The sequence below is a fragment of the Lepidochelys kempii genome, chromosome 1 (assembly GCF_965140265.1).
Source record: "Lepidochelys kempii isolate rLepKem1 chromosome 1, rLepKem1.hap2, whole genome shotgun sequence".
In the NCBI taxonomy this organism is placed as follows: Eukaryota; Metazoa; Chordata; order Testudines; family Cheloniidae; genus Lepidochelys; species Lepidochelys kempii.
The window spans coordinates 175,818,845-175,835,328 of NC_133256.1; the positions used below are offsets into that span (position 1 = coordinate 175,818,845).

At 43.9% G+C, this 16,484-nt stretch overlaps 1 protein-coding gene across 1 annotated transcript; it reads left to right on the forward strand.

Annotated features, from left to right (window-relative positions):
* Positions 1-708: 708 nt before the first annotated feature.
* HSPA13 (heat shock protein family A (Hsp70) member 13) lies at positions 709-14,228 on the forward strand. The gene is made up of 5 exons (XM_073303790.1): positions 709-837; positions 5,094-5,434; positions 7,794-8,007; positions 9,193-9,360; positions 11,052-14,228. The coding sequence occupies exons 1-5, from the start codon at positions 813-815 to the stop codon at positions 11,729-11,731; spliced, it is 1,428 nt and encodes a 475-aa protein (XP_073159891.1). The 5' UTR covers positions 709-812; the 3' UTR covers positions 11,732-14,228.
* The last annotated feature ends 2,256 nt before the right edge of the window (positions 14,229-16,484 follow it).

Genomic DNA, 16,484 nt, shown 5'->3' on the forward strand with positions numbered 1-16,484 from the left:
TCCCTGGCAACTTGTAATATTTATCACAGATTAGCCATATTTGGTGTTTTTTCTTCATGCCCTAGGTCCTGAAAACACAGAATTATATGAATTTCTATTCTCAGCTTTCCTAAACGTGTAGCCCTCCAGGTTGGGGATACAAACTGGAAAACGTGATCTCCACGTAGGGTTGCCACTTGTTCAGGTTTTACCTGGAGCATCCTTCTGGGTTTTCGCAAAAAGAAAAGGAGGACCTGTGGCATCTTAGAGACTAACTAATTTATTTGAACATAAGCTTTCCTGAGCTACAGCTCCCAACAATGTTTGAAAACCAGGCAAACAATAAACCCAAAAAAAACCCCATTTTATTACCCGCCCTCCCCCCGTTTTATAACCAATCTGATGACGTTGGGGCCTGACCCATGCCTCGCAGCGGGGGTGGCCACAAGAGAGAATTGCTCGCAGTGCCCGGATAGAACGAATGAGACTACCCGCCCCAGCAGACACTGCGAGCCACGTCCCGGACCAGCGCCCTTTCATTGCGCGCATGCGCACTGGGACGCGGACGCTGGTTTTGATGACGTTCAAGGCGGGGACGCACCGTCGCTCACGCGACGGCTGCCGGGAGTTGTCGTTTCTATGGAGCCTGCGGCCGTGCAGCGGCGCTGGGCAGGGGGCGGCGAGCGGACTCCACCTCCCAGGGGGCCGCGCGGGCGGAGCGGGGGTTTCCAAACCTCTCCCTGGCAGAAAGGGAGCGTCAGCAAACGGCCCCGGGTGCGGAAGCCGGGCGGACAAGCGGCAGCTTGGAGCGGGCGGGCCCGAGCGCTGGGGCAATGGCCGGCGAGATGACGATGCTGGGTGAGTGAGCGGGGCTGGGGGCCGGGGCCGGGGCCGGTGCCAGCCCTGGGCGGAGGCGGGGGCGGCCCCGTCGGTCTCGGGGGCGGGGGGAAGAGTCCGGGCCCCCGGGCTCGGGAATGGGCCGCTGTGTGCCCGGGGGAGGTTCGCTGCGGGTCCCCGCTCTCGGCTCCCCCTTGGCCCCAGTGGGCGGCCTCGGGGGGCCTTCGCGGCAGGGAGGCTGGAGGCTGAGCTGCTCTGCCAGCCCCTCGCCTGCGGCCGGCGGGGGGGAGCTTGTAGGGCAGCAGCGGGCCCTATGTAGGAACGTGCACAAAGGAGCAGCAGAGTTGATGGGTGGAGAGCGGTAAATAGGGGTGTCCCCCATCTGGAAAAAGATAAATCGGAAAAGGTTCGGAAAAGGGCAACAAAAATGATTAGGTGTATGGAACAGCTGCCATAGGAGGAGAGATTAGTATGACTGGGACTTTTCAGGTTGGAAGAGAGATGACTTAAGGGGGAGATATGGGAGAGGTCTATAAAACCCTGACTGGTGTGGAGAAAGTAAATAAGGAAATATTATTTACTACTTCTCATAACACACGAACTAGAGGCCACCAAAGGAAATTGGTAGACAGCAGGTTTAAAACAAACAAAAGGAAGTATTTTTTCACACAACGTACAGTCAACCTGTGGCTCTCCTTGCCCCAAGACTATAACAGGATTAAAAAAAGAACTAAGTAAATTAATGGAGGATAGGTTCATCAATGGTTGTGGGCAGGGATGTTGTCCCTAGCCTCTGTTTGCCAGAAGCTGGGAATGGTTGATGATTACCTGTTCTGTTCATTCCCTCTGGGGCATCTGGCATTGGCCAGTGTTGGAAGACAAGATACTGGGCTAGATGGGCCTTTGTTCTGACCCAGTACGGCCGTTCTTATGATAACCTTTTCCATCTGTCACAGGTTTGTTGCTGATCTCCTTCCTGGGGATCCATGTGGAGAGCCCAGTCTTAGTGCCTTAATGGTCAATAGATCCTGAACATGGCATGTTATGGGGTTAATAGTAACACTCAGGGTTTGTCTGCCTTTGACAGTTCACATGGATTAAGCTAGGGCAGAGGTGGGCAAATACGGCCCGTGGGCCACATCCGGCCTGGCCTTTGAGCTCCCGGACGGGGAGGCTAGCTCCCGGCCCCTCCCCTGTTGTCCCCCCTCCCCTGCAGCCACGCCGCTGAGCGGGCACTGCTCTGGCCCACCGCTATTGCTGGGCAGCACGGCTTGCGCCCTCCCAGGCTTTCCAATAAGCCTGTCCTGCCGCTCTGAGCGGTATGGTAAGGGAGCAGGGGGAAGGGAGGGTTGGATAAGGGACAGGGAGCAGTTGGATGGGATGCAGGTTTGGGGGCGGTCAGGAGACAGGGAGGGTTGGATGGGGGCGGGGAGTCCCGGGAGGGGGCGGTCAGGAGACAAGGGGGGGGGGGTGTTGGATAGGGGGTGGGATCCCCGAGGGTCAGGGGACAAGGAGCGGGGGGGTTGGATGGATTGGGGATTCTGAGAGGGTGGATAGGGGGCAGGGGCCAGGCTGTTTGGGGAGGGACAGCCTTTCTTACATGGCCCTCCATGCTGTTTTGCAACTCCAATGTGGCCCTTGGGCCAAAAAGTTTGCCCACCCCTGAGCTAGGGTGTAAATTTAAAGCACAGTAGCTGTTTCTGGTTACCTTCATGTGTGGATTCTCATTTTGGAAAAAGGATGGCTTGTTCCTGTTTAGTTTAACCCAAGTGGGTAAGTCAGAAACAGTTCTGTGTAGACATGTCCGTAGTCTTAATTCTTGCCTAATCCTGCCGTCAGAGTGCTGACTGGTACAAAAGTCTGTTGTTCTAATTGTATTTTATTTATTTTGCTAAAAGCTCTTCCTTATTTCTGATCTGTTACTAGCGCTGAGCTTTCTTTTCATATGTAAATCTTCATGTAACTCTGGCCAGTCAGTTCACAAGGATTTGTATGTATTCCTGGTCATGACCTACATTTGGTTACAGCAGTATGGCTTCAACTTCAAAAGGTTCTCAAAGACTATTTTGTCTCGTGCTTTTGCCTGTGACATGTCAGAGATGTGGGACACTGAATTTGAACATATCTGCCATAAACTGTCAATATTTTCAAGTCTAGGCATGAAGCTTATCTTCTCAAATTGGCTTTTCCGGATACTTATGCCTGAATCATTTCTGTTTGTGACATATCCATTTGGTACAGGTCTTATACAGAATATCACTCCAAAATCATTCAAACACTCTTCTTCAGAAAAGAAGCATAACTGTAAAAATAAACAAACACACAATTCCTTTCCTATCTGTCAGAAATACATGTTAACATCATCTTTGCCCTGTGATCCTACCTTATTGCTCCTATCTTTAAATCCCTCCACTGATTCCACTTTGTGCAATTTATACAACGTACATTTCTTGTTCTTGCATTTGAGCCCAGGCCTTGACCCTACCCAGCTCTCATATTGGGTCTCTTCTCTTATCATGTATCTTGGCTTTGTCAACAGTTTCAGCCTCACCTCTCCCATCTCTATGCCATCTTCCATGCTGCCTTTTATGCTTAAAATAAAGTCCCAATACTAGAACATCAGGCTATTGCTCTCTGGAAGATATGACTAGTCTTTGACTGACATGGGAAGCTCATGTTTTGTATGTATATTTATATTGACAGTCTTCAAAATAAGCAGGAGAGCGAAATACAGAGATGTCATTTGAGCCATGGACTAGTAGCCAGGAACTCCTGGGATCTTACTCTGGCTATGTCATTGATTTGTTGTGTGACCTTGATCAATTCATTTAGCCTCTGCTTCGTTTTCAGTATCTGTAATGTAGGGATTATACTTACATACCTCACATAGAAGATGAGTATTTATTATTATTTGTAAATCACTTTGCAACATTATTTTGTTTTTTTGATTTACCATTCCTTTCTTTAAACTTTCACAAATCTTATGTCCTTGTCTGTTACACTTCAGTGGCTAGTAATTTGCCTGAATTGCCAGATGCAAGCTTGCTGCTGACTTCTGAGGAAATGAGACTAAGCACAAAGCAGTTTCACAATGTGATTTCACACTCTAATTTTACATCAGAGTAAATATATATATACTGAGTGGAATCAGTGGAGGGATTTATACACAGCAGAGTAATATCATGCTGGCTGAGTGATTCATGGCCATGAGTGTTACTTCAGGGTAGACTGTCAAAAACAGGGCAGAACACCCCAAACTGGTGGCATGTTCTATAATTAGATTTCATCAACTCAGTAACAAATATGAATTCCTGGGCCACTGTACTAGTCTTACTGTGGAGTGTCAGACCATCCCCTCGGGCTCTCCAGTCTATTTTGCCATCCACGCAAGCTGGATTTAGTGATAAATGGTCACTTACATAAAAATCACCAAATATTCAGGTTGCTTCCAGTCCCAAGAGACCGGTCAGCTACCCCTCATTATCTACCCTTTGATCTTACACTAAAGACAACACCTGTAGCCAGTCCCATAATAAACTATCTAAAGGCTTATTACCTAGGAAAAAGAAATAAGAAAGTTATTTACAGGTGCTACCAAGCAAGCAAGCATACCATATATGGTTGATAAAGATGACAGGGATAGGAATCTGTCAATTCAGTTTCAGGGCCCTGGAGATCTCTGCTTTAGTTAAGTGTCTCTGACCCAGTGAGAGTTCAAACAGAAAAGAAATGAAAAATTTTCTTGTAAACTTATTTTATCTTTTTCATTTGGCCCTACAGTCCATTTGAGAAGCTCCCTTGCATGTAGCATTTCCAAGGTGGGATAGGGCCATTCGCCAGTCCTTTGTATTGTGATGTTTCTTAATGGCCTGTTTAATCTTGATAGGTTTTCTTAATGTACAGTGGGGGGAAGAGACACACAATTCCCGTGCCTGCGTTCACAAATTCAGAGCAAACATTTTCAAGGTTATAAAGTAAAACTTGTGTATTTCCCTACAGAATGGAATACAGATACTACAAGTGAGATTAATACGTGCAGCAATTTACAAGCATTTCATAGTCTAAACACTAAATATATTGTAATACTAATACCTCTTTTGAACAAAACCAACATACAGGTGAGCTGGTTTGGCTTCCAGCTACGAGTTTCAGTTCTTATGGCCTTGGCCAGAGCTGGCACTCAATTTACCACTGTCACAACTAGTATTATAGCTATGAAGAACTTCCAAATTTGTTTGGATGGATGCTCTGATACTGTCTTTTTATCGCTCTCACAGGTTCAGCTGTCTTGGCCCTGTTGTTGGCTGGTTACCTGGCACAACAGTATCTACCTATGCCTACACCAAAAGTGATTGGGATTGACCTTGGCACCACTTACTGCTCTGTTGGCGTGTTCCTTCCTGGCACAGGGCAGGTGAAAGTTATTTCAGATGAAAGTGGGCATAACAGCATACCAAGCATAGTGTCATTCACAGACACAGATGTGTACGTGGGATATGATGGCCTAGAACTAGCAGATTCTAATCCACAGAACACGGTATATGATGCCAAAAGATTCATAGGGAAAATCTTCACTCCAGAAGAGCTGAAAAATGAAAGTAGCAGATATCCATTTAAGGTAAACAGATAGCAATCTTTACCAATTCTATCCAAATTAGTTTTATATATATGGTGTTCAGAGGGAGCAGATCCAATTGCCTTTGTCTGGCAGGTTGATCATCAGGATGCAGAACCCTGAATGTAGCATTTCAGGAACAAAATATGGTCTTTGTGCTGGTGGGATCCAAACATAGAAATTGCAAAAATTTAAAATAAAGATAAAATAATAACATATATTGTACAGGTATTTATTCTTGATTAACTTTGCATTTGGCTATTATACCTATGTTATTTTTATACCTATGATACTGGACTGTTTTGAGGCATATGAGTTTGAGGCAGAGAGAAGTGGGATGGAACTTGAGCAAAACAACTGGTTTCACAGCAGAAGGAAAAATCTAAGAGAAGAGTATTTGGCAATGGGAGTTGCTATGTTGGCAAACGCCAAATTTGAATTTACTAGATGTGATGGTTTGTGGATACAGTACATACATGATCCTCTTCTGTTCTGAGCAGGAGGGTACCTGAAACATGCAAGAATCTTCTCTCTGAAATGGAGCCTCCCTCTTTATTGAATACATTTATTTTTATTAATTCTAGTTTATACAACAAGAAATGCACTACAGGTAGAGAGTTTCTAGGGTACTAATCCTTTCCCCCCTCCTGTAGTTACTTGAGTATTAGCCTTGTTTTGTCACAACGCACAGAGTAGGACCTTATCTGCTGATACTGTATAAGATGTAAACCAAAATAGTGTTTTTCAGTAAACTTCAATTGAATTGTAAACATTATGTAATACACAGCTTTCATAGTTCTCAATGCATTTTTTCCATGATTATGGATAGCTAGTCTTTTACACTTACAATTTCCCAACTACCCTCAAGCATTCTTACAACTACAATACCCACCTGCTGAAGTGAAGAAACAGATTGACAGAGCCAGAAGAGTACCCAGAAGTCACCTACTACAGCACAGGCCCAACAAAGAAAAGAACAGAATGCCACTAGCCATCACCTTCAGCCCCCAACTAAAACCTCTCCAACACATCATCAAAGATCTATAACCTATCCTGAAGGACCCATCACTCTCACAGATCTTGGGAGACAGACCAGTCCTTGCTTACAGACAGCTCCCCAACCTGAAGCAAATACTCACAAGCAACCACACACCACACAACAGAACCACTAACCCAGAAACCTAGCCTTGCAACAGAGCCGTTGCCAGCTGTGTCCACATATCTATTCAGGGGACACCATCATAGGGCCTAATAACATCACCCACACTATCAGAGGCTCGTTCACCTGCACATCTACCAATGTGCTATATGCCATCATGTGCCAGCAATGCCCCTCTGCCATGTACATTGGTCAAACTGGACAGTCTCTACGTAAAAGAATAAATGGACACAAATCAGACGTCAAGAATTATAACGTTCAAAAACCAGTTGGAGAATGCTCCAATCTCTTTGGTCTCTCGATTACAGACCTAAAAGTTGCAATTCTTCCACAAAAAAAAAACTTCAAAAACAGACTCCAAGGAGAGAATGCTGAACTGGAATTAATTTGCAAACTGGATACAATTAACTTAGGTTTGAATAAAGACTGGGAGTGGATGGGTCATTACACAAAGTAAAACTATTTCCCCATGTTTATTCCCCTCCTTTCCCCCCCCAAGTACTCCTTTTCATTGTTTGTCTTTTTTTATGCAGTTCATTTATAATTATAAATGGACCTGAAAGTAGCAGTTCTACAAACCTGTCTTTCAATAATGGTGAAACTAGCACAATAAAATACTTAACAATGGGTACTAAGTCAGGCATCGGAAATCATTCTCTTGTCTCTGCTAATAGTGGGTGCAGGGAGTCTGCATAAAATAAATCTTCAGTGGTACAGTAGCACTCAGCAACTCCTTTGATGTGGACTGAATAAGTACCTATATACATGCGTGTCTGCTGAGACGTCCTGTATAATTTCTGCTTTAGCAGTAGAGTAGACTTAGGGTTTGCCTCAAAAGAACTGTTTTCATTCCTTAGATGTGCTGTTGTGTAGGATTATTAATTCTGATGTTGTGTGACCCGGCTTCTGGATTTTGACTCACTCGTCTATTTTGCCCAAATAGATCAAAGTACTGTAGGCACATTTTCTGGCAACTTGAATGCCTTCATGTCATATATCATTCATAATGGAAGGTAAAGAAAACTGGTTCAGATAGAATGTTTTAGGCTGGCAAAGCCACCACATAGTAGATTCTGGAGTAAGCAGGTATTCTACATATCCAAGTACAGTTTCACTCATTCATTTTGTTTAATGAAAGATGGGCTGTGTTTCACACTTGTGGGTTTTGCTGTCTCTCTCTCCTCTCCCCCCCTCCCCCCTCAGATTTTCAGCAACAATGGAGCAGCTGAATTTTCAGTGACAACCAATGAAACATATAATGTCTCACCTGAGTATATTGGCTCTCAACTGCTATTGAAATTAAAGAGGATGGCAGAGGAGTACCTTGGCATGCCAGTTTCTAATGCTGTCATTTCAGTGCCAGCAGAGTTTGATGAAAGGCAACGGAACTATACTATTAAGGCAGCTAACCTTGCAGGTGATGCATCTTTCTTTCTGGTATTTTCCCCTCTACTCTTTGAATTACCCTGAGGTTTACTCATCTATACTAAGTTGTTTGTGAAATGTAGAATAGCAACAGAGAATCAGTGGCAATCACCAAGAACAGCAGGGAACTCTCAAATGATCTGAAGTGCTGTTGGCTAATGCAAGTACAGATAGCAGTGTGCCCAAGTATCACTAAAGGAAATAGGTTTTTTGGAAATTTTCAATTCGAGAAAATTATACAGGAAACTTCATGGGAATAAATCAGACTCAAAAACAAGATGATAAACCATCCCACCCCACCTCACCTCACCTCCTCTGAGAAAGCACACTGAGGTAACTGTTCAATCAGTTTTCATTCTGACAGACTGCTCTAGAAGTAAATTTAAGAATGATATTCCAAGTTTATCTTAAAAACAAAAAAATGAAAGCTATGGCAGATGTAGAATTCCCTGTGAACTTCTCTTAAATGTCTTATATTTTACTTCAATCTGAACAAAAATTGACACTATTTAATGGAATATTTTCATAGAGTTTCTGTTTAAACATACAGTAGATTCCACTTAATAGCAACCCAGATATAACAGCTTTGGTTCCCAACAAAATGTTGCTACTAACCAAATCATGTCCCATTGACGTTTCTTTCCTGGCTGCAGCGCAGCAAACCTGCCTGTGGACAGGAGGTAAGGGGCTGTGGCCTGGGAGAGGATGCTATGGGCAGGGCAGTAGCAGAGAGGGAGAGCTGTAGCCAGGATCCTGGCACTACGCAGCATCTCTCTCTGTGCTTTCTGGATTGTGTCCTGCCAGGGAACTGTACCCAGGGGAAGAAACGCTGGGAGATGCTGAGCCTTGGAGAGAAGAGGTCCTGTGCAGCTCTTTGGCCCCAGATAGAAAGCCCCAACTTTTGCACTGCAGCCCCTTTCTCTACTGCTACCCTGCCTGCAGGAGGTTTGCAGGGCTGCAGTGAGGAGGAGAGGTGCAGCTCAGTGCTTCCTTCTCTGGCTGCAGCCTTTCAAACCTGCATTCCACTCATTGGCAATTGTTGGACAATGCCAGATTCTATGATCATATTAGCCAGCTTTTTGCTGGCCACTGGGCTGGGTTACTAATAACTGTGTAGTACAATAGATTCCACTCATCAGTTGTGTGGAGAAAATGTTAACTTGTTTTGCTTTTTCAGGGTTGGAGATATTACGGGTAATTAACGAACCTACTGCTGCAGCTATGGCTTATGGTCTCCATAAAGTGGATGTGTTTAATGTTCTGGTAGTGGATTTGGGTGGAGGAACTTTGGATGTCTCATTATTGAATAAACAAGGAGGGATGTTTCTGACACGAGCGATGGCAGGTAAGGATAAGTCACCCTATACTTCAATAGAACATGTTGGTTTTTCTTAAGTTAAAAACTAGTTCTACATAATTTCAGTGGATACATGTAAAAAAATCACTTGTAAAGGGATGCTAAATTGACATGCTGAGATTGACATACCTTAGAACTTTAGGTGGCCTACTGGTCCCCTGAATGTTATTTCTACTCTCCATAATTCTAAAATTAGGTTTGCAACTGATTTTAATTAAGAGAAATTCTTCCATTCTTTGGCTGATTTTAACATAAGAAGCTGTGGTCTAATTTTCTGTCATTGTCACATTTGTGCACAGGTAACCTGAGCATTTGTGCGTTTACAATTACTGTGCTTGGAGCTAGTGGCGTTTCAAAGCATTCTACTACCTCCATCTGTCTGAGTCAAGGGGATTTGCCATATTATTGAAGGGTGCCTTAGAACAGTCCCCTTTTGTGCTACGCTGTAGTTCAGACATTAAGGGGTGGAGAGCTCACACACGGTCAACCCAGAAACAGGTTTTGTAACACAAATATGCCAAACTGATTGATTCATCACTTGGCAAAGAATTCTGGCAGCAATGCTTTGTAAACCTATGTAGTGAACACAAATTGCTTTGCAGATGACCTGGATTCAGACAGATCTGAGGCTGAGTACTATTGTTGATATTCCCGACTCAATGGGCTTTGACATCTGCTGCGCTGTCTAGTGAAAGCAAAAGAGTAATAAATGCAGTCAGCCATTTCAACATGGTTCTGTTGAACAGTATGAACTCCTTTTTTCAGTTGAAATAAAAAGATGGACTGAATATTTATGGGTATTGCACATTCCATTGGAAAACTCAAGAGGCCAATCTTATGAAGAGCAGGCATGGGTATCCGAAAACTGTTGGAAGGATGGTTAAGGTGGAACTAACACATTAGGAGGGAAATTGGGATGAGTGCACTATTCCACTACATACCTATAAAGCCTAGTATAGGATGGGTCCGTTACCAGAGCTTGAAGCTCACTGATCAAAGAGATGAAATAACTCCTACTGGGAATCAGCGTTTCCACAGGAAGAACTTGACAGAATAGATACCTTATGGCTCAAAAGTAGCCTTTATTGGTGCACATTAATGTCCCTTAGTATATGATTTTAATATGAAGGCTCTAAAATTCAATAAGTCCTTAACAAAGTTCAGCTCCAGGAGTTGAGGCACTAATCCTTCATGAGTTTCATCTTGCTGCTATTAGTGAAAATGTCTAATATGGGCAGAGATGTAGACAGTAACTAAGACTTGGAGTGTGAGTTGGGAATATGGAAAAGATTGACTTGCATAGTATCGCAGCAGGCTGCAAATATTTTCCATTTCAAATTTTACATTCTGCGAACCAAACCCCTTCCTAGTGTTCTTGTGGACTTTTTTTTTTTTTTTTTTTAAAAAGATACTTCCTCTAAAATCCCCAACCCCTTGCTTTTTCATTTATGCATATTGAAACAGAGAACCTGAGACCATTCTTGTCTTGTTTTGTGAATCACATTACAAACAAAATATCCCCAAGTGATTATACTTCTGATTGTGCCACTGACTGTTGGGACTATAGTTGTGAACGTTTCTTTTTCCCAGTCCCATGAGAATGTCCTGCACATGACATAAAGGGCATCTTTGTGCCTTCTGAAATACTGTGTGTGACCTGATATATTTTTGTATCTTAGGTAACAACAAACTTGGAGGACAGGACTTTAATCAGCGATTGCTGCAGTACTTGTATGACCAAATCTATCGAATGTATGGCTCGGTGCCCTCCAGAAAGGAAGAAATACATCGACTTAGGCAGGCTGTGGAAGCAGTCAAGTTAAATTTAACTCTACACAAGTCTTCTCCTGTCAGAGTCTCTCTTACTATGCCAGAAAGGAAGGACCTAAAAGCTGTTTCAGAAGGAGAACAGATAAAAAAAAAAAACGTAATTACAGCCAAATCTTCACAAATGGAAGACGGTATGATAAACCTTTTAAGGGATGACCTTTCACAAACACAGAGCCACACTGTGAAAGTTGTCTTTGAAACACAAATCTCAAGAAAACTATTTGAGGTGTTGAATGAGGACCTTTTTCAGAAGATCCTTGTGCCCATTGAGCAGGTGTTGAAGCAAGGACATCTACCCAAGACAGAAGTGGATGAGATTGTATTAGTAGGAGGCTCTACACGTATTCCCCGGATACGCAGAGTTATTCAAGAGTTCTTTGGAAAGGAACCCAACACCTCTGTGGATCCTGATTTGGCAGTGGTAATGGGTGTAGCTATCCAAGCTGGGATTGTTGGAGGGTCCTGGCCCCTCCAAGTCAGTGCTGTAGAAATTCCTAATAGGCATTTACGAAAAACTAACTTCAACTGAACTTCATTGTTCTTGTCACATTCCATTATTCACTGTTTCAAAAATCTACTCATGACCGTGCATAGACTTACCCAACAGACAGTGAAACCTAGTCTTAGCCATGTAATATATACCTTTTTAATTCTGTTCCATTTAAGTGTTGCTAGACCATTTATTGTGTGCTGGCTCTATCATGTTTTAAAGGTACTAGCAATTCAAAAATAATGGACACACACAACCCACCTCTGCTCCATTGGTTTGTCGTCTGGATGTGGGATGAAAACCTGAATTGATAGTTTTGAAAACCTGCTACTGCCAATAAAATGCACACATTTTCTTGCTAAATTTTATTAGCAGACCCTGAAAACTCGAAAGTGGAATGTAATCATGAGCTTGAACCTGTGGTGGAGATCGTATGTACTGTGAGATGAGGTGTAGCAGTATTAATGCAGACAGCTCAAATAATGTTCAGCTTAAATTTATTTATTAAACTGATTCAGTTGAGCACTTCAAAGCACCTTTCTAAATGCAATTTTCCTGTTTTGAATACTGTCTATTTGTCCACTTCACTTAAGATTCTTGTGCTGCTGTTTATAACAGCACAGTGTTATTGCTGAAACTATTTGTGGATTTGTCTCTTTTTAATGTAGACTTACTGCGGTCAAAAAAAATTAAGAATTTTTTTAGCTGTTTCATTCTGTTACGCTGGTGTCTGCTTTAAAATGCATTTTCCTAACAGATTCCTATGATTCAGTTTGTCATCAGCTAGAGAGGCTGCTGTGGTCCCTCTGATGTTTCTCCAGTGGGCAGACACCTGATAATACCATCATTACTGTAGTTCCTGCCATGCAGCCAAACGATTTTATAAAGCCAATTTTATATTAAATGAAAAAAGCACATTAGGCTCTGGAAGGGTCCCATTCAAGTTCTTCAGCCAGTACATCCCTACCATGAAATGCGTTGGTAGTCAACTAAGAGAATTGCTACAGCTTCTTTTTATTAACTTTCTCCCTAAAAATAAAATGAATCCCAACTATTTTTACCTGGTGCCTATCATGTTGGTGTCTACATGTTTTCAGGTTCCTGATGCTTGCGCCCACTCTGTGAAGTGGACATGGAGTGATAATTGTGAGGTGTAGTCTGGTAAAGAAAAACCATACAAGTAGCACAGGAACTGGGATGTAAATGTAGTAATATTGCAGCCTTTTGCTTTTGATAACGGTTTTGACTATTGGCGGGTTAATAAACACAAGGAGCAGAAGTTGACTCCTACAGTCTCAACTGTTGGAGGAAGGTTTTAAAGAAACTTGTCTAATTGTGTTCTTTTTGAAGGGATAAATTGAAATGCTGAATAGCCAAATGAACTCTCTTTTATATATGTTGTTTTATCCTTAGTCAACGAAGAGGGTATTATCACCTAACTAGATAACTAAGCAAAATTTGCTTAACAAATCTGAAATGAGTTGTATTTTAAATGTGAGATTTAATAGCAAAATATTTAAAATGAACAGTTATCTGCTACATTTTGAGACTTTTCAGTAATAGGCTTGCACTTAGTAGGGCAGACCCATTCCATCAAAATAGTGTGTTTTAAACTATTTTAAAGTGGCCTTGTCTCTGAATTTGTAAAGTATCTCAGATGATACTGCTGGTAGCTTTTGACCTGTAACCAAGGAAAACCAAGAAGCTTTCTGTGTGGAGAAAGAAAAATAGCAGAAATTCTTTGTTCTCAAGGGCCCTCGTGCCTGTGTTTATATGGGCCCTATTGCAACAAGAGGGGGAAATATTTTAATAAGTGGTTGTACAATTACAAAAATTAGCAGGGGTAGGTATGTAATTCTTGAAACTACCTTTTCTTTTTTTTTATACGAATGACAAACTTAAAGTTTGAAGTCCCTTCAAAGAAATAATGGACAAATATCAGTATGCAGTACAATTCTCTCAAATAATATGCAGATGCTATTTCAGGCCCTTCTTGTGCAAATACTTCTGTGTTTACTTTGCATAGATGCAGAACTCTCTGCAAGAATTAGGGCTTACCCTGCTGTAAGTCTTATTCATAGCTTTTTTTTTTTTTAAGGGTGTTAGAATTACAATTGGTCTTAAAATGCTAATTTTTGGTACTGTATTTTGGCACAAACCACTGAATTTTAAACAAAACAAAATATTGTACTTTGTATATTTTCCCCAGTGCACAACTTACTATCAAGGTCCTTCATTTAACTAAATGCCACTGTTTGTAGATTGGAGTTCTGTTTTTATGACTAGTCCTATTTAAATCTTGATGCCTGTAGCCCTATACCACCTAACTTTACTTAGAAGAGTTTATGTAGCTGAGGTTCAAGGGAGTGCAGTCTTGGAAGTGGTGATGCCTCGTCAATATTTTAAAATCTTGTCAGTTTACAGGTTGACATGTATATCATCTGCATTCGGGGAAAATGTCATCCTTCAGAGATATTCATATACAGCCTTTTAAAATATGTTCTTAAATAAAGGTAACTGCATCTGGCCTGACAAACTTTTGTTTCTCTTTCCTTGGGACTTCATTTTAGTCTGAAGCATTGCTGTTAGAAATGAAGCAGAACTAAGGGCAGGGAGAAGGAAGTGCACCAGTGACCTACAAAAGGTGGTAATATGGGCTAGGAAAGTGAAGGAGCAGCTCTGAACAACTTGATTTATCTAGAATTGTTGTAACCCTTTTTATTAAATCAATAGTGACAAATACGGTCACTAGAAACATGCTGTAGAAATTCTGTATGGTGCAGATTTGGGCATTCCACAGACATTGTCCAATGAGGTTTCTAGAAAATGAAATCTAACTTTGCTGGATGTGGCCTCTTAGTAAAAATATTTAACCTTCTCAATATTACTGCAGGAGTATTTCTCCTCTGGAGCAGTGGTTCTCAACCAGGGATCCGGTGGCTTTGAGCAGGTTCCAGAGGGTCAGCCACCTGTGGCAGGCATTAGACTCACTAGAGCCCTGGGCAGAATGCCAAAGTTTTGCCAGGCAGGACTGCAAGGAATATTGCAGCGCCCTGAGCCCTACCACCTGGGGCTGAAGCCTGAGCAACTTAGCTTTGCGCTGTTCACTGGGCTGTAGGGCTCCAGGCAATTGTCCAGCTTGCTACCTCTTAACACTGGCCCTGGCTTTTATATACAGAAAAACAGTTGTTATGCCACATGTGGGCCGTGGAGTTTTTATAGCATTGTCACAGGGCGGCACAAGTTTCCTTCCCCTTGTTGCTGTGCCGGGGGCTTGGGCTGGCTAAAGAAAGGGTCTCAGATGTCTTTGGCAGGTGCTACACCTGTGTTCTTTTATTTACAGTGGCTGTACAGTCCCAATTCCCCAACACCTGTCCTTGCTCTGACCCCTCACTGGGTCCTCTGGCCTTTGAGGCTTGTATCAACCAGCAAAGACAGAGCTTCAGCCCTCCTATCTTCCTGCCTGGCTCACCTCCTTCCTGAGCTCTTCCCTGGGTTTATAAGCCTTCCCAGTCATCAACACACCTGGTTCCACTAGGCTCAGCAGATGGCACTGAGCCTGCCCTCAGTAGGGCCTGCAGCTGGGCTCCCTGCTAAGGGTCCTGGCCCATACACCCGGCCACCCTCCAGGAAAGCAGGGGGAAGCTGGCTCTTTAGCAGAGCACTCAAAGGTTTTATACCTCTGCCCTTCGACACACCTTCCCCATTTAATGAGCCACCAGGCTCAACCAGCCCTGGCCTCTTCTCAGCCAGACATATTGGCCCTTCAAAGGGGGTTCATTTACCACAGCTGTGGGTTCCTGCAGGTCCTCCCTGGGGTTCTTTAGGTGCTCCCCCCCCATCTCTACAGTAGGGGCAGGTCTCCTGCACATGGCCCTTAGCCTAACAAAGTCCAGTCTGAGTGTTTCCTTGTTGTCATTGTCCTCCTCCTCCTCCCCCCCCCCACCCCGGCCCTCTCTCTAGCATGGTTGGGTGCTTAGGTACCCTGACTCCAGGGTCAGCTGCAGGGCTCCACGTGCCTTGCCTTTCTTGGGCTCACAAGGGCTGCACTCCTGGCCCCCCTTCTGGGGGGGGGGGGTCCTTCATTACCTCAAAACCAACATTTGGTGGTTTCTTCCCACTGCTGTCTAGGAGTTCTTGCTACTTTGGGGGGGGGTCTACCAGCCCCCCATCTCCCTTCTCCTCCTTAATCAGGTTCTCCCTCCCACTTCATCAGGATTTCCCTTCCGACTTCCTGTCTTGCAAGAAGGGAGTCCCCAATCGCTTCCCAGCAGGACTGGGTAGGGTAACCTCTCCACTAATCCTACCTGCTACCACCAGAAGCATCCCTGAACCTCCAGGGGAACTCGGGCTATCTGGTAGCTCCAGGTATCTCCATAAACACACAGAAGGACTACCTTTAGCCCCGGAACCATCCAGCATGTCTTCAGCCTACCCTTACGCACCAGTGAGCGGGTGGAGGCGGAGTCCACCAAACCCTTTCGGGGCTTCCTCCCCACCAACACAGGTATTGTGTTTAAGGGCTGATTTCCTGGTCCCTCCCACTCCCCGGTCCACCCGCCCACACTCCATTTGAGGGCAGTCCTGTTTTTTATGGCCAGGGCACCCGCACTGCCAACAGGTCAGCTCACAGCTGCAGGTGGGCCCGGGGTCCGCCCCGCTCTTGGGTGCAGATTCCGGTGGACTCTGTCCAGGTCCTGCTCCCCTAATGGGCTTCACCACCCTTCTGGGTGCCTCCGCTTCAATGTACTCTTCTGTCAGCCAGACTGTATCCACTACGTAGGCCAGCTGA

What these genes read in the sequence shown, in the direction of transcription:
- HSPA13 (XM_073303790.1), top strand. Translation starts at nt 813, where the DNA reads ATGGCCGGCGAGATGACGATGCTGG. An exon ending in GTAGCAGATATCCATTTAAG is followed by an intron (nt 5,435 to 7,793) that starts GTAAACAGATAG and finishes CTCCCCCCTCAG; the next exon opens with ATTTTCAGCAACAATGGAGC. An exon ending in TAAGGCAGCTAACCTTGCAG is followed by an intron (nt 8,008 to 9,192) that starts GTGATGCATCTT and finishes TTGCTTTTTCAG; the next exon opens with GGTTGGAGATATTACGGGTA.